This window comes from Corella eumyota, chromosome 5, assembly GCF_963082875.1.
Source record: "Corella eumyota chromosome 5, kaCorEumy4.1, whole genome shotgun sequence".
NCBI lineage: Eukaryota > Metazoa > Chordata > Ascidiacea > Phlebobranchia > Corellidae > Corella > Corella eumyota.
Window position 1 is genome coordinate 12622505 of NC_137494.1, and position 21654 is coordinate 12644158.

General features: G+C 32.5%; 1 protein-coding gene across 2 annotated transcripts in view; it reads left to right on the top strand.

Moving 5' to 3' along the window:
* The window catches only part of LOC145753014 (uncharacterized), an 83812-nt gene that overhangs the window by 39045 nt on the left and 23113 nt on the right, over positions 1-21654 (top strand). For both annotated transcript variants that reach the window (XM_082569393.1, XM_082569394.1), the window contains exons 65-101: positions 34-284; positions 819-985; positions 1458-1574; positions 2302-2415; positions 2724-2844; positions 3473-3585; positions 4507-4691; positions 4794-4860; positions 4956-5294; positions 5525-5653; positions 6283-6434; positions 6888-7050; positions 7325-7435; positions 7855-8042; positions 8408-8654; positions 9090-9186; positions 10301-10458; positions 10738-10911; positions 11768-11877; positions 12182-12344; positions 13080-13268; positions 13660-13767; positions 13996-14157; positions 14629-14748; positions 14925-15023; positions 15461-15727; positions 16377-16546; positions 16624-16741; positions 17254-17376; positions 18206-18368; positions 18460-18536; positions 18879-19002; positions 19418-19572; positions 20188-20400; positions 20732-20869; positions 20948-21061; positions 21402-21606. In XM_082569393.1, coding sequence (XP_082425519.1) covers positions 34-284; positions 819-985; positions 1458-1574; positions 2302-2415; positions 2724-2844; positions 3473-3585; positions 4507-4691; positions 4794-4860; positions 4956-5294; positions 5525-5653; positions 6283-6434; positions 6888-7050; positions 7325-7435; positions 7855-8042; positions 8408-8654; positions 9090-9186; positions 10301-10458; positions 10738-10911; positions 11768-11877; positions 12182-12344; positions 13080-13268; positions 13660-13767; positions 13996-14157; positions 14629-14748; positions 14925-15023; positions 15461-15727; positions 16377-16546; positions 16624-16741; positions 17254-17376; positions 18206-18368; positions 18460-18536; positions 18879-19002; positions 19418-19572; positions 20188-20400; positions 20732-20869; positions 20948-21061; positions 21402-21606 — 5711 coding nt within the window. The remainder of the gene's footprint in view (positions 1-33; positions 285-818; positions 986-1457; positions 1575-2301; positions 2416-2723; positions 2845-3472; positions 3586-4506; positions 4692-4793; positions 4861-4955; positions 5295-5524; positions 5654-6282; positions 6435-6887; positions 7051-7324; positions 7436-7854; positions 8043-8407; positions 8655-9089; positions 9187-10300; positions 10459-10737; positions 10912-11767; positions 11878-12181; positions 12345-13079; positions 13269-13659; positions 13768-13995; positions 14158-14628; positions 14749-14924; positions 15024-15460; positions 15728-16376; positions 16547-16623; positions 16742-17253; positions 17377-18205; positions 18369-18459; positions 18537-18878; positions 19003-19417; positions 19573-20187; positions 20401-20731; positions 20870-20947; positions 21062-21401; positions 21607-21654) is intronic.

The window sequence follows — 21654 nt, forward strand, 5'->3', positions numbered from 1 at the left end:
AAAAACAAAATTTAAAAAATAAATTTTATTTAGAGCGAGTGTCTGAGTTGTCCGTCGGGTAAATTTTGTAGCGGGGGTAAAACTGACCCAGACGGGGATTGTAATGGGGGTTATTACTGCAACGGGGGTTCCTCAACTGCTACCCCACCAGAATCAAGTGGGTCTGGGGGTCCATGCCCACAGGGTTTTCGCTGCCCCAATGGGACCTCGATCCCACTATCTTGTGACCCTGGAAGTTATAATAATTTAGCTGGGTTACAAGAATGCTTTTTGTGTCCTGCTGGGTAAAAATTGTTGTTTTTTTGAAACTTAAAGTTGTAAAAAATTGCATATTGTGATAAAATATTTTTTATATTTATTTATCCTCGATGTGGTAAGGTCGCCTTTACAACCTATTCATAGGAGAAGTTTTGTTACTCAGTTTTGAGTTGTCTTTGACGGTTTGGGATATAATTAAGTTTTTTGCCAAATAATTGACTGGCTGGTCGTTTTTTGGCTTAGCAGAAGTTTGTAGCATTTAAAGATCTCTATTTAATGGCACTTATAGCATAAGAGCAGTGGGAATTAAACCTAGGACTTCTTGTAGTATAGCCTAGAGTTTTAACCACTACAGCATGCTGCCAGACATTTAATCTAACTTAATAAAAAACTTTTTTACATTTTTTTTTACAGATTGATTTTTTAATCTTTGTAATCTCTTACTTAAGGGCACATGGACCTTTGAATAGTGGGGATCGAACCCATGATCCTATGCCTAATGTTAAGTGTTTTAACTACTTCAATATAGCCAAAAAAATTTAAAAAAATATTTTTTTAAGGTTCTTTTGTCCTGAGAATGCAACAGATTACACTGGAAATGATTGTCCGATGGGCTACTACTGTCCAAATGGGACGGCCGGTCCAAACGATTACCCTTGTCCAGCTGGTACCTTTAATAATAAAACCAATGCTCAGTCATTAAGAGATTGTCTTCCTTGTACTTCTGGTAAAAAAAATTTATTTTTTAAATATTTTTTCAACGTGTTTTTATCCTCGATGTAAGAAGGTGACTTCACGACCTAAACATAGAATAACATTTGTTACCCTATCCCAGTCTTAAGTTGTCTTTGGCAGTTTAGAAAATTATTAATTTTCATTGTCTCATAATTATGCTGCTGATTAAGTGTTAGCTCAGCAGGAGTTCATAACGTTTATATCACCTTACTTAAGAGTACTACAGCATAAAAGCATTGGGGATCGAACCCAGGACCTCATGTAGTAAAACCAAGTGTTTTATTTAAATACCTTGGCAAAACGTTACCTAATTAAAAAAATTTAAAACTTTTTTTGGATAAATATTAAAGCACTGGATATTGAACTAAAGACTTAATAAAGTAAATTTACACTAGTTTTATAATAACATAGACAATGATTTAATTTAATTTTATTCATGTTTTAAATTCAATTTAATTGTTAAGGTTTTGCCTGTGAAACGAATGGATTATTCGAACCCAGTGCAGTTTGTTCTGAAGGTTTTTATTGTATTTCTTGTTCATATTCTAAAACTCCATCTGAAGGCTCGGCAACTGCACCAAGTAAAAATATATGTGTTGTAACACTTTTTTTAGATTTTTTTTTGTATATATTTTTATCTTCGATGTGGGAAAGTCAATGTTTTTTTCTTCGATGTGGAAAAAAATACAGACTTAAACATAGAGTAACATCAGTTACTCCGACCCAGTCTCGAGTTGCCTTTGCCAGTTTGAAATATTATTAATTTTAATTGCCTGATAACTATGCTGCTGATTAAGTGCTGGCACAGCAGGAGTTTGTGCCGTTTATAGCGCCTTACTTAAGGGGGCTACAGCATGAGATCAGTGGGGATTGAACCATATGACCTTATGTGTGGTGTAGCAAGTGTTCTTACTACTACACCACGCTGCCAGATTATTTATCCTTGATGTGAGAAGGTCAACTTTATGACCTAAACATAGAGTAACAATTGTTACCTCGACCCAGTCTCAAGTTGACTTTGGCAGTTTGGGATATTATTAATTGCCCTATAATTAAACTGCTAATAAATTTTTGGCTTAGCAGGAGTTCATACAGTTTATAGCACCTTACTTAAGGGCAATACAACATGAAAGCAGTAGGGATCGACCCATGATCCATGTAGTAAATCTAACTGTTTATTAAATTATTATTTTTTAAATAATTTGCTTATTTTTATATTTCTAAATACAATAAATAAAAACAACACATACAAAATAGCGAAAATCCTTTAAAAACATTTTCATAAAAATATATTTTTTGAAATTTTAGTTGAGACTTCATGTTTGTGTCCTCCTCTCGATGATTTAAGTAATATTGGAGGAAAATGTCAACCAGGATTTTATTGCCCAGAAGGAGCTGAAAATCAAAATCCCTGCTTAGCAGGTAAAACTTTTCGTTAATTCAACTTTTTAAAACCAAAATCCTCTAAAAGAAATTAAAATTCACTTGTACAACATTAGGTTGCAAAAAATACTGCCATTTGTGGTGCGCTTGTAAATTATCACAGGCAAATGTTAGTTGCAAGTTATGATCATATTACAGCAATTAAAATAAAAATGCTCAACAAAAAATTATTATTACAATTAGTAAAATGCTGTTAGCTTAATTTTTTTTGCTTTTTTCTTTAAAATACATTTAAAAATTGAGCTTCAATTTGATGCAACTTTTATTTAATGCTGCCTTATTTTCAGGACATTATTGTGAAACCTCAGGATTAGGAAATGTAACAGGAAAATGTGATGAAGGATTCTACTGCACTGGTGGTGCAAGTATTTCTAGACCAACTGACGGAGTTACTGGGAATGAATGCTCGTAAGTTTAAACAAAAACTTTGCACAAATAAATAAATTACATTTCTAAGAGTGTATTGTTAAGATCAATACATAAGGTTCTGGGTTCGCTTCTAACTGTTTCCATACTGTAGTACGCTGAAGTAGTGTGCTATAAGTAGTACAACTTTTTGCCAACCAAAAACCAATCAACAGACTGACTAACTATTGTGCAATTAATATTAGCAGTATATTTGAAATGTCAAGATTAACTCAAGACTGGGCCGGGGTAACAAATAATATTCTATGTTTAGGCTGTTAAGTTGGCCTTTTTACGTTTAGGATAAATAAACATAAGATATTTTTGTGAAAATATAAAATTAAAAAAAAAAAAATTTATTGAAATTATAAAAAAAATTGTCAAGTTTTTCATTATTTTATTGATACCAAAAAGCCATCTTATTCTTACTAGTTGATAGCTTGCCCTACATTTAGAATTTTTAATTGTTGTAATATGGTTGCAACTTTTAACTTCTATTTGCCCCCATTAATTCACCAACACAAATGGCAGATTTTTTTGTAGGCTTTTAGTTATTTAATTATATATTATCCACTAAGCTTTATTATATATAGATTTCATTAATGTTAAACTTTTAATTATTTTCCTGTAGTGTTGGACATTACTGTATAGAAGGAAGTATAAATGAAACACCCTGCCCACCTGGTACTTTCAGCAATCAAGTTCAGAACAAACTACCAGGAGATTGTAGTACTTGTACACCAGGTACAAAAATTTTACAATTTGTTAATTACAATATTGTCTTTACTACATAAAAATCTGGGCTTGATTCCCACTGCTTTCATGCTGTAGCGCCCTTAAGTAAGGCACTATAAACGGTATAAACTCCGGCTGAGTCAACACTTATTCAACCGCATATTTATCGGTCAGTTATAATCAATAATATCCCAAACTACCAAAAGCAACTTAAGACTGGGTCGTGGTAACTGATGTTACCTTATGTAAAGGTCGTGAAGTCAACTTTTTCACATAAGGAATAAAAGTGAAACCGGCAGCGTGGTGTAGTGGTAAGAACTCTTGCTACACCACACATGAGGTCGTGGGTTCAATCCCCACTGATCTCATGCTGTAGCGCCCTTGAGTAAGGCGATATAAACGGTATGAACTCCTGCTGAGCTAGCACTTATTCAGCAGCATAATTACCTGGCAATTATAATCTATAATATCCCAAACTGCCACAGACACTTCGAGACTGGGTCGGAGTAACTTATGTTACTCTATGTTTAAGTCGCGCATTCGACTTTCCCACATCGAGGATAAAGATATATACAAAAAAAAAAAGTATTTATTAAAAAATGAAAAAAGGGCTGACATCGATGCCTAAACAAAAATTAACATTTCTTATCCTGACAAGGACTTGAGTTATATTTTGCAGTTTAAGATGTTATTATTAATAATGTTGCTCAAAAATTATTTTGGTAATTAGTTTTTAGCTCAGCAGTGCTTTACTTAATAGTGCTATGGCTTGAAAACTGTAGGAATTAAACCCAAGGCCTTATGTAGTAAAGCAAAGCGTCTTATTAATGATATTTAGCCCTTTTTAACATTGTTTTTATAAACAAAAGCCCAGTTTAAAAATTAAATTAAATCAAAAATAGTAAATCTTAAAAATTTAAAATTTTTTAGGATATTTCTGTCTGGGAGGTGACTCCGTTGAAACAGATTTATGTGATCCTGGGTTTTACTGCCCCCCTGGTCAAAATGTGTCAACACCCCCTGAATATGAATGTCCTCCAGGTTACAAATGTCCAGGGGGCTTGGGAGAAGCGACACCGTGTGACAGCGGGACTTACCAAGCTGCTAGTGGCATGGTAGACACTTTAAATATCAAATTCTTTTTTACTAAAAAGTGTCTTCTGTATATATCAGATTTTTAAAAAAATTTAAAATTATAATTTTTGTATTTTATTTAGACCACTTGTGATATTTGCCCTGAGAGTTATTATTGTGAAGCAATTAACACAACTGGAGTTATAATAGGTCGGTAAACTAAAAATAAAATAATCCTAAAAAAAATGTTGTTTTTCTAAACTTTTTAAGAAAAAAAAAAATTAAAAAAAATTTAATTTTTTTAGGGGTTTCTGTTCCTTTGCCGTGTCCCAGGGGTTATTATTGCCCCAATGGGACCAAAAGAGCCCAAGAATTTGGTTGTCCTAAAGGCACCTACGGCGACCGGGACCAACTTTTTGATGAAACCCAATGTAAAGAATGTGACGGGGGTAAATTCTGTGACACGGTTGGATTAACAGGCCCCAGTGGAGATTGTCTCGAAGGGTTTTACTGTGCGTCGAAGTCAGAAAATGATGCCCCAAATGATGGGGTAACAGGGGACAGGTGCCCGTTGGGTAAATTCTGTGAAAATGGTACCGAGGTACCGCAATCTTGTGCCGCTGGTACCTTTGGACCAACTAGAGGTAAAAATTTTAAAATATTTTTTTATCCAAATTAATTTTTTTTTTAATATATTTTGTGTAGAAATTGCTATTCTTATTATAAGGGCTTTAAGAAGTACACAGATGATATTTAAAAAAATATCTTTAAAAATAAGTATTTTGCACAAGCTTTTTAAAAATAAGTATTTTGCACAAGTAAAAATTAAAAAAAAACACTGGAGGTTTTTATTTAAAAACTTTTATTTTTATAGGTCTAAGATCACAAAGTGAGTGTACAAACTGTACAGCTGGACAGGCTTGTACTGTTGGTGGATTAGATTATCCTGATTTTAATTGTACACAAGGATTTTATTGTCCTACTGGCTCTACTGAAGTTGCAGGTCATTATTTTCTATTATTTCTAAACTTGATTTTATTTTGGAAAAATAAATTTAAAGCATAAAAAAATTATAAATTCTGTAGTTATAGCATTAGGCTTTATTACATGAGGTCTTGGGTTTAATTCCCACTACTTTTATGTGGCAAATTAATAATAATAATATTAAATAATATAAAATAAAAATAATATCCAAAAAAAAATTGCTAAGGCAATTTAAAACTTAAAATAATAAATTATTTAAGGGCTCTGATCAGAATAAAATTTGCCTAAACAAAAAATATTGTTTATTAAGTGATTATTTTTTAAAATTTCGTTCCCTATACCCTATATTTGTTTTATTTAATAAATTAAATAAATAGCCAAAAAATGTTTGCAAAGGCATGCTTTTGGCTAACATTTATAATGTCATTATTTATTTTATTTAACAGATAAACACTCATTTTTTGGGCTTTATTTTTAAATATTTGTCCAGTTATCATAAATCTATATTAACTGTTAGTATATTGCTACAAACGACATTTTATTTTAAAGTGCTTTATATATTGAATTTTGGTTTATTGTCTACTAAGCTTTATTATACAGCTATATGACATATTATTTTTTTAATATTTTTTATTTTATTTTTAATAGCACCTGAATATGAATGTTGGGTTGGTTATCATTGTCCAGCAGGCTCCCCTCTTCCTGTCCCATGTGAACCAGGATCTTACACTAACCTAACTCAACAGTTTGAGTGTTTGCCTTGTGATGCGGGAAGTTATTGTAATGGAACACAAATACAGGTAAAAAAATTTATAATAAAATAATATCAGTTTTTAATTAGATATAGTACTGTATTTTTAAATGCTAATGTGACTTATATACTAAGGAAGCTTACAGTTTAATATAAAAATGATATGTTTTTATATATATAGGGTTTAAATAAGTGGTTGACTTTGCTTTATAATTTCCTCGGTTTGATTCTTACTACTATCATGTTGTAGTGCTCTTAAGTAAGATGCCATAAACGATATAAACTTCTGCTGAGCTACTGCTTAGTCAGCAGCTTAATTATTGTCAATTATAATCTATAATGTCCAAACTGCCAAGGGGAACTGGAAACTGGGTCAGGGTAACAGTTGTTACTCTATGTTTAGGTCATGAAGTCGATCTTTCCCTTTAAGGATGAAAAAATACGAAAAAATAACAGTGGTTAAAAATTGTTTGTAATAAAAAATATAAAAATTTTATTTTAGGATTGTCCAATGGGGTACTACTGCCCTCTCGGTACCGGCGGTACCTTGGAACCGTGTCCACCTGGCACCTATGGTGATACGGATGGTCTGACATCATTGGATCAATGCAAATTTTGTGATCCGGGAAAATATTGTCCAGATTTTCATGCAACTGGATTTGAAGGTAAAGTAAAAAAAAATTTAAATTTTTTTGATTGATTATTAACATATTAACTTATCTATTGTTTTAAGATTTTTAACATGTCATTACTAGGGCTTGAACCCAAGACCTTACATTATCTTTATGTTCTTGTCTAGTGGTTTAACTTTTAGGCGATAGTGTTAAATATTCATTAAATTTGTACCTAATAATTACTCTTTTATTTAAAATACATAATTCTATCTAATTTTTAATTGTATATTTTGTAAAAATATTTAAAGACATTATTGTTGTTAAGGTCCATGTGATGCTGGTTATTATTGTCGGAATGGATCTAACTCTAATAGGCCCTCTGGTGGAAATACTGGTGATGCAGGAGTCTGTGAACCAGGATATTATTGCCCTGAAGGTTTGCCAACTTTTTTTAAATATAATTTTATTTTCAAAAATATTTTTTTAGGATTTTAATTTTAAATACCAATAAATATAAAAAAATGTAATATTTTAATAATTTTTTATCTTTATTCTCTGGTTACCCTGACTCAGTCTTGAGTTGCCTTTGGCAGTTTGGGATATTATAGATTATAGTTGCCCGATAATTATGCTAATGACTTAGTGTTGATTTAGCAGGAGTTCATACTGTTTATAGTGCCTTATTTAAGGGGGCTACATCATAAGAGCAGTGGGGATCGAACCCCGGATTTTATGTAGTAAAGTAAAGTGTATTTACCACAAAACAATGCTGTCTTATTTTAAAAAAAATTTAAATTATTTTATTATTAATATAATACCACATTTTTACAATTATTTTTAAATATGGTTTTTTAGGTACTGGTGAACCATTTAGTTGTTCTCCTGGTACTTTTAACAACCAACCTCAAGCAACTGGTCCTGAATTTTGTGAGAATTGCACAGCTGGGTTTTATTGTAATAGCAGTGCTCTTTCTGAGCCAACTGGAAGCTGTTTTGAGGGATATTATTGTATTTTGGGATCTTCTAGTCCAGCACAGTCTACAGTAAATCTTTAAAAATATTTAAATTGTATTTATTTTGGATTTTATGAATTGTATTTAAAAATGTTGATAATTATTGAAAAGAATTAGATCATGAGGTCCTGGGTTTGATTTCCATTGCTCGCATGCTGTAGCACCCTTAAGCAAGGCACTGTAATTGGTATAAACTCCTGTTGACCCAACGCCTAATCAGCAGTTTAATTATCAGACAATTATAATTAATAATATTCCAAACTGCCAAAGTCAACTTGAGACTGGGTCAGGGTAACAATTGTTACTCTATGTGTCAACTGCAAAGTCAGCCTTTCTACATTAAGGATAAAAAACTATAAAAAATTTGTTGTTTAACCTATTTTTATACTTGTTAGGCTACACCAACTGGTGGCCCTTGTCCACAAGGTTCATATTGTCCAGAGCAAAGTTCAGAGCCTAAATTGTGTGTGAACGGTTCTTATGCTCCAGATATGAGCTTGCCAGCTTGCTTAACCTGCCCTGCTGGTTCTTATTGCCCTGTAGGTGCCAACACGACGACAGAATGTCCTTATGGTCATTACTGCGTTGAAGGTTCAACTGAACCAGTTGCTTGTAATAATGGAACGTATAACAATGAAACAGGTAGAAAAGGATTTTGAAATTAATTTAGGTTAAATATATGTTAAATATTGATTAAAAAGATAATAAAGTAAAATTATCTAAAATTAATTTTATTTTATATTATTATTAATTTAAAACCGATAGCAGCATGATGTAGGGGTCAGAACACTTGGCTTTACTACATGAGGTCCTGGGTTTAATTCCCACTGCTTTTATGCTGTAGCACCCTTGAGTAAGGTGCTATAATCGGTATAGAATACTGCTAAAATAGAAACTAATAGCAGTCTAATAATTATAACCTTGATTCAATCTTAGGTTTTTTTAACAGTTTTAAATATTTTTGATCATATTGCTTGAAAATTTTAAATCACCAAGTGTTTTTTGGAGTGGCTGGTATTCAAACTTATGACCCTGCGTAGTGAAGCCAAGTGATGTAACATAAATATTTAATTATAGGAAGTACAAGTGTAGATGCTTGCCAGTTTTGTCCTGGTGGTTATTATTGTCCAGATGAGGGAATGGAAAATCCTGAAGGTCTTTGTGCACCTGGCTGGTGAGTCCACTTGTTATACTAATTAGTTATTACTATATTATAAAGTAATTCAGGGAACGAAAAAACGGGTCGCTATTTAAAATTTTTTTTAAAATTAGCGAATCGTTTTTTACAAATATATTAGAAATAGCGAATCAACAAAAAAGGGTTCAAGCAGTGATAAAACTCTCATGTATATTTTTACGATCTATTTTACACCGGTTTTACACTAATTTAATTACATCATCATCATAATCCTGCGTAAATGTAGGTTACTATAGGGCATTTAATAACAATAACTTTCCATGTTTTGGCAATGCGTAAATTTCGCTCCCGAGATCGTTCAGTTGTTGCGCAATTTTTTAAATGCATAACACAGCCTTAAAAGAATTAAAAATGTCTCGTTTTTCGTGCAAAAAATTATTAACGATTGTTTAACAAGACGTTCCATTTTAAAAATGCCATGCAACGCGTCAAGTGTTACAAAAAAACGAAGATTATAACTTGAACCTAATTATTGGTCTAAAAATGCGACCTCATTTTTAGCGAATCGTTTTTTAAACGTTAATTCGTACCCTGTAATTTAAGGCTGTATTTAATTAAATTTTATTATTTTATGAGTTAAATTTTAGATTGTAAAGGGAATCTGAATGGTTATGGGTTCAATTCCCACTGCTTTCATACTGTAGCATCTTTGAATAAAGCACTGTACAAACATCTACTACTGCTTAAATATCAAGCAATTATAATCAATAATATTCCAATCTACCAAAGTTCACTTGAGACTGGGTTTGGGTAACAAATGTTACTCTATGTTTAATTTTATATTTATTTATTCCAGATGTGAAAAGGTTGACTTAACAATCTAAACTTAAAATAACATCAGTTACCCAAACCTAGTCCCAAGTTAACTTTGCCATTTAGGGATATTAAACATTATAATTGCCTGTTAATTAATCTGTTGATTATGTGCTAGCTTAGCAAGTGTTTTAATGTTTTTAGTGCCTTACTCAAGGGTGCTACAGCATTTAAAGCAGTGGGTATCAAACTCATGTCATTCATAAACTCATAAATTCATTTTACATCAAGGGTTAAATAATTTAAAAAAAATAAATAAAAATTGATTTTTAAACAGGTATTGTAAGCTTGGTTCATGGATGAAAAAACCAACCATAGTTGGTGTGAATATTTCCGGAGATTGTGGATGTCCACTAGATGGAGGTATAGGGGGAATCTGCCAACCCGGGTATTATTGTCCGGAGGGGTCAAGCGACCAAACCCCATGTGACAGGGGTAAAAAAATTAAAAAATTTTTATTTTTTTTATTGTAAAATTTATAATTTTTTTTGTAAAATTTTTTTTTTAATTTGTTGTTTTAAAAGTAATATTGTTTATAATATGGCTAAAAAAATATTGCTAAATTTTTTTAAATAGATGGTTATTTTTATATTAATATTTTTTTAGAAATAATTATTTTTAATATCAGACCAAGTTTTATTTAAAAAAAAAATTTAGATTTCTATTTTTTGATATTTAAAAAAAAATTAATTTAAAACATATTTATTTTTTCAGGTTACTTTTGTGATTCTCCAGAATTGTTTGAGGTATCGGGACCATGTCTTGAAGGTTATTATTGTAGTCTAGCTAGCCCTGAACAGGCTCCAGAAGGGAAGAGTTACGGAGATATTTGTCCAATGGGAAACTACTGCCCTACAAACAGTTCAGAACCTACTAAATGTCCTCAAGGTAAAAAATTACCTGTAGCTTATTCTGTAGTGGTTAAAACAGTTGGATTTAATACATAAGGTCTTGTGTTCAATCCCTACTGGTTGTTAGAATTTTTGGCTAACCTAATTAAGGTCCTGGGTTTGACTTGCTTTTGCTGCTTTTATAACATGGCTTTACTACATAGAGTTTTGGGTTAGATTCCCGCCGGCAGATAAAACATTTGGCTTAAGTAAATTAGGTTCTAGGTTTGATTCTCACTGCCTTATAGTATGGGTTTACTACATAGGGTTTTGGGTTAGATTCCTACTGCTTTTATGTCATAACACCCTTAAGTTAAGCGCTATAAACGGTACAAGTTATTGTTAAGCCAAAAACCAATCAGCAGGTTAATTATTGGGTAGTTTTTTTTTTTTTTTTTTTTTTTTGTATATATCTTTATCCTCGATGTGGGAAAGTCGAACATGCGACTTAAACAAAGAGTAACATAAGTTACTCCGACCCAGTCTCGAGTTGCCTGTGGCAGTTTGGGATATTATAGAGACTATAATTGCCCGGTAATTATGCTGCTGATTAAGTGGTGGCTCAGCAGGAGTTCATACCGATTATAGCGCCTTACTCAAGGGCGCTACAGCATGAGAGCAGTGGGGATTGAACCCACGACCTCATGTGTGGTGTAGCAAGAGTTCTTACCACTACACCACGCTGTAGTTAAAACTAATAATATATTAAACTGCCAGTGTTAACTGCTTATGGATATAGGACCATAAGTTTTTTCACATAAAGGACAAAGTTATACAAAAAATCAAATTAAAAATTTTTTTTTCTTTTTATAAAGATCGGTGACAAACTAAAATACAAAATATTCTTATTTAAGGTCAATACACAAACCAAACTTCTAACACGGCAGAAAGTGATTGTGAGAATTGTACAGGAGGTTGGTATTGTCCATCAACAGGTTTAGACAATCCTAAAGGTCAATGCGAGGTACAATTTTTATTATCGTGTTATAAAAGTTTTGTTATTTGTCAGTTGTAACTTTTTTTAAAATTATGTCTTTGCAAAAATGTATATTTTAAAATGTGTTTTATTCAGTAAAATCTCTTTAAAAAAATTAAATTTTTTTGGAAAATTTACTGAAGCCTAAAAAAGCAAAATAAAAAATTAATAAACAATCAATAATTTTAGTTTACTAAAAATTGACACTTATATTTAAAGCCTTTGTAAAATGTCGAATTTTTAAATTTGGGCTACAAAATTAGTTAAAATATGTTTTTTACTTTTTATTTAGACTGGTTACTACTGCCCACCAGGCTCTACTGAGAAAGCTCCTTCTTTTAATGAATGTCCAGTTGGTACTAGGTGTCCATCTGGAAGTGCAAATTATATTCCTTGCTTATCTGGGACTTACCAAACTGCTCCTGGAAGTGGACTATGCTTCGACTGTCCAGAAGGTTTGTTAAATTTTTTGGAAATGAATGTTTTTTTTGGTGTGTTGTAGTGGTTAGAATACTTACCGGCAGCGTGGTGCAGTGACCGGCAGCGTGGTGCAGTGACCGGCAGCGTGGTGCAGTGGTAAGAACACTTGCTACGCCACACATGAGGTCGTTGGTTCAATCCCCACTGATCCCATGCTGTAGCGCCCTTGAGTAAGGCGCTATAAACGGTATGAACTCCTGCTGAGCCAGCACTTAATCAGCAGCATAATTATCGGGCAATTATAATCTATAATATCCCAAACTGCCACAGGCAACTCGAGACTGGGTCGGAGTAACTTATGTTACTCTATGTTTAAGTCGCGCATTCGACTTTCCCACATCGAGGATAAAGATATATACAAAAAAATAAAAAAATACTTGGTTTTACCATATGATGTCTTAAGATTGATTTTTATTGTTTTCTCTTATCTGGCGCCCTTAGGTAAGGTGCTGTAAATGATATAAACTTTTGCTGTACCTAAAACCAGTTGGCAGATTAATTACTGGGCATTTATACTCAAAATTATTCCAAACTGTCAAGGTAAAATTGAGACTGGGTTGGGGTTACAATAGTTACCCTATGTTTAGAATGTAAAGTTGGTCTTTTAAAAATTAATTATTTTAAAAAATTGAAAAATTAATATTTTAAAAATACCAAAATCTTTTTTTTGTAATTACACTTAACAGAAATTTTCAATTTTTTTTTTTCAGGTTCTTATTGTGATTATAACGAGGCAATAAATGATGGTCAAATTGGTGTGGTTACTCCAGTTACCTGTCCAGCTGGTTACTACTGTCCGAAGAAAACAGAATTTGCAACTGAGTTTCCTTGTGATTTTGGGGAATATAATCCAACACCTGGCAAGGGAAAGAAAATAGATTGCCTCAACTGCACAGCAGGTAAATCTTGTGCATTTCAATAAATAAATTTTAATTAAGTTTATCCTCGATGTGGAAAGGATGACTTTACAACATTTGTAACTTCGACCCAGTCTTGAGTTGATTTTGGCAGTTTGTTTTATACTTGCACAAAAATTAATCTGCTAATAGGGTTTGGTTCAGCAAAAGTTGATATTGTTTACAGTGCTGTTTTCAAGGGTGCTACAACATGGAAGCAGTCAGAATTAAACCTAGGACCTTATGTTTTAAAGCCAAGTGTTCTAATCATTGGACAATGCTATTGGCTCTTGAAAATGCCATAGCAAAATCTCTTTAAAACCAATGTTAAAAAGTTATAAAATACAAAAAAGTTATAATTTTGAGTAAAATAATTAACACAATTTATTTTTAGGTGAGTTTTGCGATAGAACAAACCAAACAACAACAAGTGGGTTTTGTGATATTGGATTTTATTGCCCATCCGGATCAACATCACAAACTGAAATCATATGCCCACAAGGTAATTTTATTACAAGTGGTTATTCAACATTTTTCATAAACTAGGTCTGGCAGTGTGATATACTAGTCATGGCAACAAGTTGTGGGGCGAAAGGTTTTGGGTTCGAGCCCCACCAACCAGACTATTCAACTTTTTCCCCAAAAAAATAAACACTAATTTGTTAAAAAAAACATTTTTTATATATTTTGTTGAAATTTTGTCTTAAAAATTTTTATATTTTATTTTTAGGTTCTTATTGTCCTATGGGGTCAGGTCAACCTATCAAATGTGATGAAGGGACTTATGGACGTGAACCGGGTCTTGGGGCCCCACAGGATTGCTCTCCTTGTGACCCTGGGTCATATTGCGACACTAGGGGGCTACAGGGGCCAGCTGGGGGCTGCACAGAAGGTAAAAATTTAATATTGGAGCCGCACCATTGCCACACTATTCGCCCTTGAGCATGGTGTTTATAGATAGCTCAAACATGTCACTATATCACACCCCTACCCAATAAAAATATAAAACTTATCACCTTAAAGTGATACGAAAAAAAAAATTTAAAATTGTTTGACTATTTTTAAAAATTTATCTATGATTTTTTTACATTTTTATAAATGATGGTGTAGTAGTTAAAAACACTTGGCCTTACTACATAAGATCCTGGTATTGATGTCATAGCACCCTTGAGTTATTAACAGTATTAACTACTATCAGCAATTTAAATACAATCATTAATATTCAAAACTGCAAAATTCAACTCAAGACTGAGTTGGGGTAACATTTGTTATTCCATATTTAGGCTGTAAAGTAAACTTTTCCACATTGAGTATAAATAAATTCAAAAAAAAAATTTTAATTAAATTTTACAAATTTTTCCAGGTTATTTTTGTTCTGGTAATTCCTCCAAAGCAAATCCAATTGGTGAAGATTATGGAAATGAGTGTCCAATGGGAACTTATTGTCCTTTTAACAGCAGTTACCCAATCGATTGCTTACCAGGTTGAATTTGTTAAACAATTTAAATTAAAATTAATAAAAATACAATTTAAATTTTTTAGGTCATATTATAGTTACTGTCATTTAAAAAAAAAAATATTTTTTTTGAAAAAGGTTTATATAAATTTATTTTTTGTTTTTTAAAATATGATTTGTTTTAAGTAAATGTTGTACTGCAGGTACTTACAACCCTGATACAAGGAAAACGAATGAGTCAGCATGTTTGGCTTGTGAACCTGGTTTTTATTGTAATGAGACAGCAGCTTCAAGTGTATCAGGTAAGTTCATTTGCATTATTATACGTTTTAGAAAACTTTGTGCTTCACTACATGAGGCCCTGGGTTCAATTACTTCTGCTGTACAGCAGTATTGCCTTTGATTAAGTCACTACCGGCAGCATAGTGTATTAGTCAGAACAACTGCTCCACTACATGAGGTTGTGGGTTCGATTACCACTGCTTATATGCTGTAGCGCCTTAAACTTTGCTGCTATAAAGCTAAGCCAGCACTTGATTAGTAGCATATTTATTAGGCAATTAAAATCCATAATATTCTAAACTGGCAAAGGCAACTTGGCACTGGGTCGGGGTAACTAATGTTACCCTATGTTAAGGTTGTGAAGTTGACTTTTTTACATTAAGGATAAATTTATGCAAAAAAAGAATAAATGAGTAAAAAAAATTTAAAATAACAAAATTTGTTTTTTTTTATACAGGTGAATGTTTTGAGGGATATTTTTGTGACAGTGGTTCTATCTATCCCACCCAAAATGACTGCCCAGAAGGTCACCATTGTCCCTCTAATTCCCCAGCACCCCTACCATGTGACCCTGGTACTTATACCAACGTAACGAACTCGATATCTTGTGACCCATGTCCAGCAGGAAGGTATTGTGAAGCAGCAACTGTAACTCCTTTGCCATGTCCAGAAGGAGTTTACTGTGAGGAAGGAACTGGTTTGAACTGGATTAACTGCCCAACTGGTAATTTGTTAATTTTTTTGTATATATCTTTATCCTTGATGTGGAAAAAAAATAGAGTAACATTAGTTACTCCGACCCAGTCTCGAGTTGTCTTTTAGCAGATTGGGATGTTATATAAATTATAATTGCCCGGTAAATATGCTGCTGATTAAGTGCTGGCTCAGCAGGAGTTCATACCGTTTATAGCGCCTTTTTCAAGGGTGCTACAGCATGAGAGCAGTTGGGAATTGAACCCACGACCTTTGGTGGTGTAGCAAGTGTTCTTACCAACCCTGCCGGTTTTAGAATTTGTTTTTGTGAAGTTGAATTCGGTAAAAAAAAAATTAATTTTATTGTTAATTTATATTTTACCTGCAGTGTGGTGTAGCAGTTAGAACACTTTGTTTTACAGCATGATATTCTGGGTTTGATTCTCAATGCTTTCATGTTAAAACACCTAAGTAAAAAAGTATAAACAGTACTATCAAAAAAATAGTCTATAGCTTAGTTATCAGGCATTGAATTAATATTATATGAATTTGGTAAGGGCAACTTAAGAAGGAAACAATGTTACTTTATGTTTAGGCTGTAAAAATGGCCATTCAACATTGAGGATAAAAAATCTTGAAAAATTGCAAATTAAATTTAATCTAAAATATTTTTTTTATAGGAACATTTAATCCTGTTGTTGGCTTAAGTAGTGAGATAGAATGTCAACCTTGCTTACCTGGATTTTATTGTGGAATTGAAGGCCAGGCTAATGTTACAGGACCTTGTCTACCAACTTATAATTGTGTGTTGGGGGTCGATGTCTCCAATCCTAATAATGTTTCAAATAAGGTAAAAAAATCAAAAATTTAATTTAAAAAAAATGTTTGACAAAAATTTATTTTTTACAAATTTTTTACAAATTTTAGGGTAATGGTGGAGTCTGTCCTGATGGACATCAGTGTCCGAATGGGTTGGCTGAATCTTGTCCGCCTGGAACATTTGCAAACACTTTTCCTCATGAATTTTGTTCTGATTGTACAGCAGGTTTGTGTGACAATTTTGGTTTTAACATATTTTTAAGATCGACATTTTTTGCATTTTTTTTGGTATTCAGCATTTTTGGGCATATTTTTGGTATTCAACATTTTTGGGCATATTTTTGGTATTCAACATTTTTGGGCATATTTTTGGTATTCAGCATTTTGGGCATATTTTTGGTATTCAACATTTTTGGGCATATTTTTGGTATTCAGCATTTTTGGGCATATTTTTGGTATTCAACATTTTTGGTATTCAACATTTTCGGGCATATTTTTGGTATTCAACATTTTTGGGCATATTTTTGGTATTCAGCCTTTCAGGCATATTCTGGTAATTGATAAAAGGGTTTTGAGTATTTGAACATATTTAATGTATTTTTAAATGACAGGTTAAAGTAAGAAATATAAAATAAAATTTATTTGTAGGGTATTTATTTGTAATAAAATGTTTTAACTTAAATTATGCAACTCTTCAGTATTTTGAACTTTAAAGCAAAATCATTTTATTTTTAAAAGGTTTTTACTGTGATGGTGGAACTATAAACCCATCAGATTGTCCTAGAGGACATTACTGCTTGGAAAAAACAGCTTCCCAATTTCAATATCCTTGCCCACCTGGCACATTTAACAACGAAACAAGTAAGAAATTTATTTTTATAATGTTATATAAATCTTATTATAAAAAATTCAAAAATGGGACCGTTTTAAATAAAAATAAACAACAGTCTGGTATAGTAGTCAGAACACTTGCTACACTACATAAGGTAATGGGTTAGATCTCCACTTAATCAACAGCATAATATCAGCACCGTTATAATCTATATAATGTTCAAAACTGCTAAAAGCAATTCGAGACTGGGTCAGGGTAGCGGTTGTAACTCTTTGTTTAGGTCGTAAAGTCAGTCTTATTAACAATAAAAATCTATATATAGTTAGACTAAGTGGACAAAATGTGTTTTTAATTATAGCCCAGCAAAAAATACTAGCATTTGTGGTGAACGGGTAAAATATCATTGGCAAATATTATTTTTTTTTTGTATATATTTTTATCCTCGATGTGGTAAAGTCGAATGTGCGACTTAAACATAGAGTAACATAAGTTACTCCGACCCTGTCTCGAGTTGCCTATGGCAGTTTGGGATATTATAGAGACTATAATTGCCCGGTAATTATGCTGCTGATTAAGTGCTGGCTCAGCAGGAGTTCATACCGTATATAGCGTCTTACTCAAGGGCACTACAGCATGCGATCAGTGGGGATTGAACCCACGACCTCATGTGTGGTGTAGCAAGAGCTCTTACCACTACACGACGCTGCCGGTAGTTAATAGTTAATAGTTGTGACCAAATTATAACAAATAAAATACCAGCCGTTGGGTGGGTCATCGGCTAGTATATTTAAAAGACATTGAGGATAAATATTTTAAAAAATAGTTTTATTTTAATATGAATTTTTGTTCATTCTGTAGCTCAAAGTTTATCAACCAGCTGTGAATCCTGTTTGGGTGGAATGTATTGCCCTGGGTCAGGTAATAGTGAACCCCTGGGTGATTGTGATGCGGGGTATTACTGTGTTGGGGGTTCGTCTTCCAAGAGACCTCTTGTGACCGGAACTCCATCATCCGGAGCCAGGTGAAAATTTTTTTTTTTTAAATATTAATGAAATATGTAAAAATAAAATTTATTGATCATTTTATTAAAAATTTTTTGTTTTATTTTTTAGTAATGACAGTTGCAATAGTTTATTTGATTGTACTTGTCCAACATTACCTGATACTGTGGGAGGAATTTGTACTCCAGGTAATTTATTTTATCAAGTTGATTTTTTATCCGTGTCACATTTTTTAAATATTTTTTAAGTAATTTTAATATTAATAAATTTTCTGTTTTTTTTTATTTTCTTCCATGTTTTATTGTCCTTAAGTTGGGCTTTGTAAATGGTACACATTTCTGCCAAGTCAAAAACCAGTAGCAGTTTAATTATTGGGGAATTATACTCAATAATATGTTGAACTGCCAAAGTCAACTCGAGACTGGGTTGGGGTAACAGATGTTACTCTATGTTTAGACTGTAAAGTCATTTTTCCACATTAAGGATAAATAAAAATAATAATAAAAATTCTATAAATTAACTTGTTTCAGGTTATTTCTGCCAAAAGGGAAGTGACAAACCAAGATTATGCACTGCTGGTAAATATTGTCCAGATTATGAAATGTCAGAAGCAATTCTTAATTGTACAGAAGGATTTTACTGTCTGCCAGGAAGGTATAATGACAACTATTTTGATTAATTTGCTGACAATATGCTGTATTAAATAAAGTTACAATTTTGTACAATTTGTTAATTTCTCTTGCTACTGCCAGTGTGGTGTAGTGGTTAGAACACTTGCTACACCATATGAGGTCTTGGGTTTGATCCCCACTGCTGACACCTATTCAGTTCATTATTGGGCAAATATAATAATTATTAATTATTGGGCAAATAATAATATTCTAAACTGCCAAAAGCAACTTAAGACTGGGTCAGGGTAACAAATGTTACTTTATGTTTAGGTCATAAAATAGACCTTTCCACTTCGAGGATAAATAATTAAAATTTTGCCCTTCTTTTTTTTAAAATATGTTATTAACATAATAAGGAATTAAAAAATTGTTTTCTAAAATTTATTTTTATTTTTTAGCACAAATGCCACTCAAAATGTTTGCCCATCCGGTTCCTATTGTAGAGAAGGTACCGGTGACCCAACACCATGTACACCGGGAACCTATAGTCCTAGTTTTGGAAACATCGACATCTCACAATGTCTAAGTTGTCCAGCAGGAGAGTATTGTCAAGGTAAGGTTTTAAGGATAATATATATTTTGGTTTGTTTGATTTCCACAAATTTTATGCCTTAGCGATTTTAAGTAAGGCACTATAAACATACTAAATTTCTACTACCATGAAAGGTTTGATTATTCTGCAATTAAGTTTAATAATATCCCAAACTGCAAAAATGAACTTAAGACTGGTTGGGAGTAACAAACGTTACTCTATGTTTAGGCTGTGAAGTCAGTATTTCCACATCAAAAATAAATAAACCTAAAAATAAATTTCTGTAACAGATTTATTAAGAATAATTTTAATATATTTGATTTCGATGTAGAAAGGACAACTTTACAACTTAAACATAAAGTAACACTAGTTACCTTGACCCTGTCTCAAGTTGTCTTTAACAGTTTGGCATATTATATATTATAATTGTCTGATAATTATGCTGCTGAATAAGTGCTGGGTCAGCGGAAGTTTATACTGTTTATAGTGCCTTAATTAAGGGTGCTACAAAAAAGAAAGCATAGGGAATCAAACCCATGACCTCATGTTGTAACACCAAGTGTTTTAACCACTATATCACCTTAATTTTTTTATTTATTTTTTTATTTTAACTAAAAATTTTATTGAAAAACTTAGGTTTTGGAAACAATATTCCTTCTAACAATTGCACACTGGGATTCTTCTGTCCTGGAGGAGATGAAACTTCCACATTCCAGTGCTCGAGGAACCACAAATGTCCCGAGGGATCGAAGAACGAGACAGTATGTGAGGCTGGGACATATCAACCCAGCGTAGGGATGGGTTCTTGTATTCCATGTGAACCAGGGGATATTTGTGACCCCTTTGACGGTGGGAAAATTATTCGAAATTTTTATAGAATTTTTTAAAAATAATTTTTTTAATTTAAATTTTAATTAACTTGAATTTTTATTTAAGTTGGTATTAGTTTACTATAATAATATTTGGCGCCAAAATGTGGCAAGTAAAAATAACTTAATTTTTTTTTTGTGTGTATCTACTATGATTTCAGCAATAATTTTAACCATTTAATAAAACCATACTTAAGGCTGCCACAGCATAGAAGCAGTGGGTATCAAACCCAGTACCTTGTGTAGTAAATCCAAGTGTTTAACTACTACAGTGTACTTTTTAGGTAAAAATTTTATTTTTATGAATTTAGGAAATTTGGATCCTGAAGATTGTCCACAAGGGTTTTACTGTGAAGCAGGGGTTGAACAAGAAAAACCATGTCCAAGTGGGACTTATGGTAAAACTACAAAACTTCAATCTGTTGATGGGTGTACAGATTGTCCTGGAGGTAATTAAAATTCTAGAATGAAAAAAATTAAAAATATTTGCAAAAAAAAAATTGAAAAAAAACGCAAATTTATTTTAGGAAAATACTGCGAGAATGAAGGCGAAACAGCGCCCACTGGTGATTGTTATGCTGGCTTTTATTGCAGTGGAAAGGCAGCTCAACCTGATCCATTTAAAGATAACACAAACTCAAGTAAAACTTTTGGAATTTTAATTTTGTTTCATAATTTTACTAAGTTGACCTTCTAACACCAAGAATAAACAAAATGCTGACAGCGTGGTGTAGTGGTCAGAACAATACCCACACTACATGAGGTCTTGGGTTCGATCCCCTGTAATCTCATGCCGGGCAATTATAATGTATAATATTCCAAACTACCAAAAGCAACTTGAGACTGGGTCAGAGTAACTGATGTTACTCTATGTTTAGGTTGTAAAGTCATTTTTCAATATCGAGGATAAAGATATATACAAAAAAAGAAATATTTGCATATTTTAAATTTTTTTAATCAAAATCTTTTATTATTTTATAGGTGGACTATACCCTGGTAATAGTATATGTCCAGTTGGCCACTACTGTCCAAATGGAACTGACGTGCCACGAGCTTGTGACATCGGCTTTTTCACACCAGAAACTGGCCAGAAAAATGAGTCAGACTGTCTGCCATGTCCGCCTGGAAAATATTGTGACGCATCGGGAAAAAGTGACGGCAATTCTGCACCAAGTTGTGCTGCTGGGTTAGTTTTATTTTTTGCATTTTTTTTATATTTGTTTATCCTCAATGT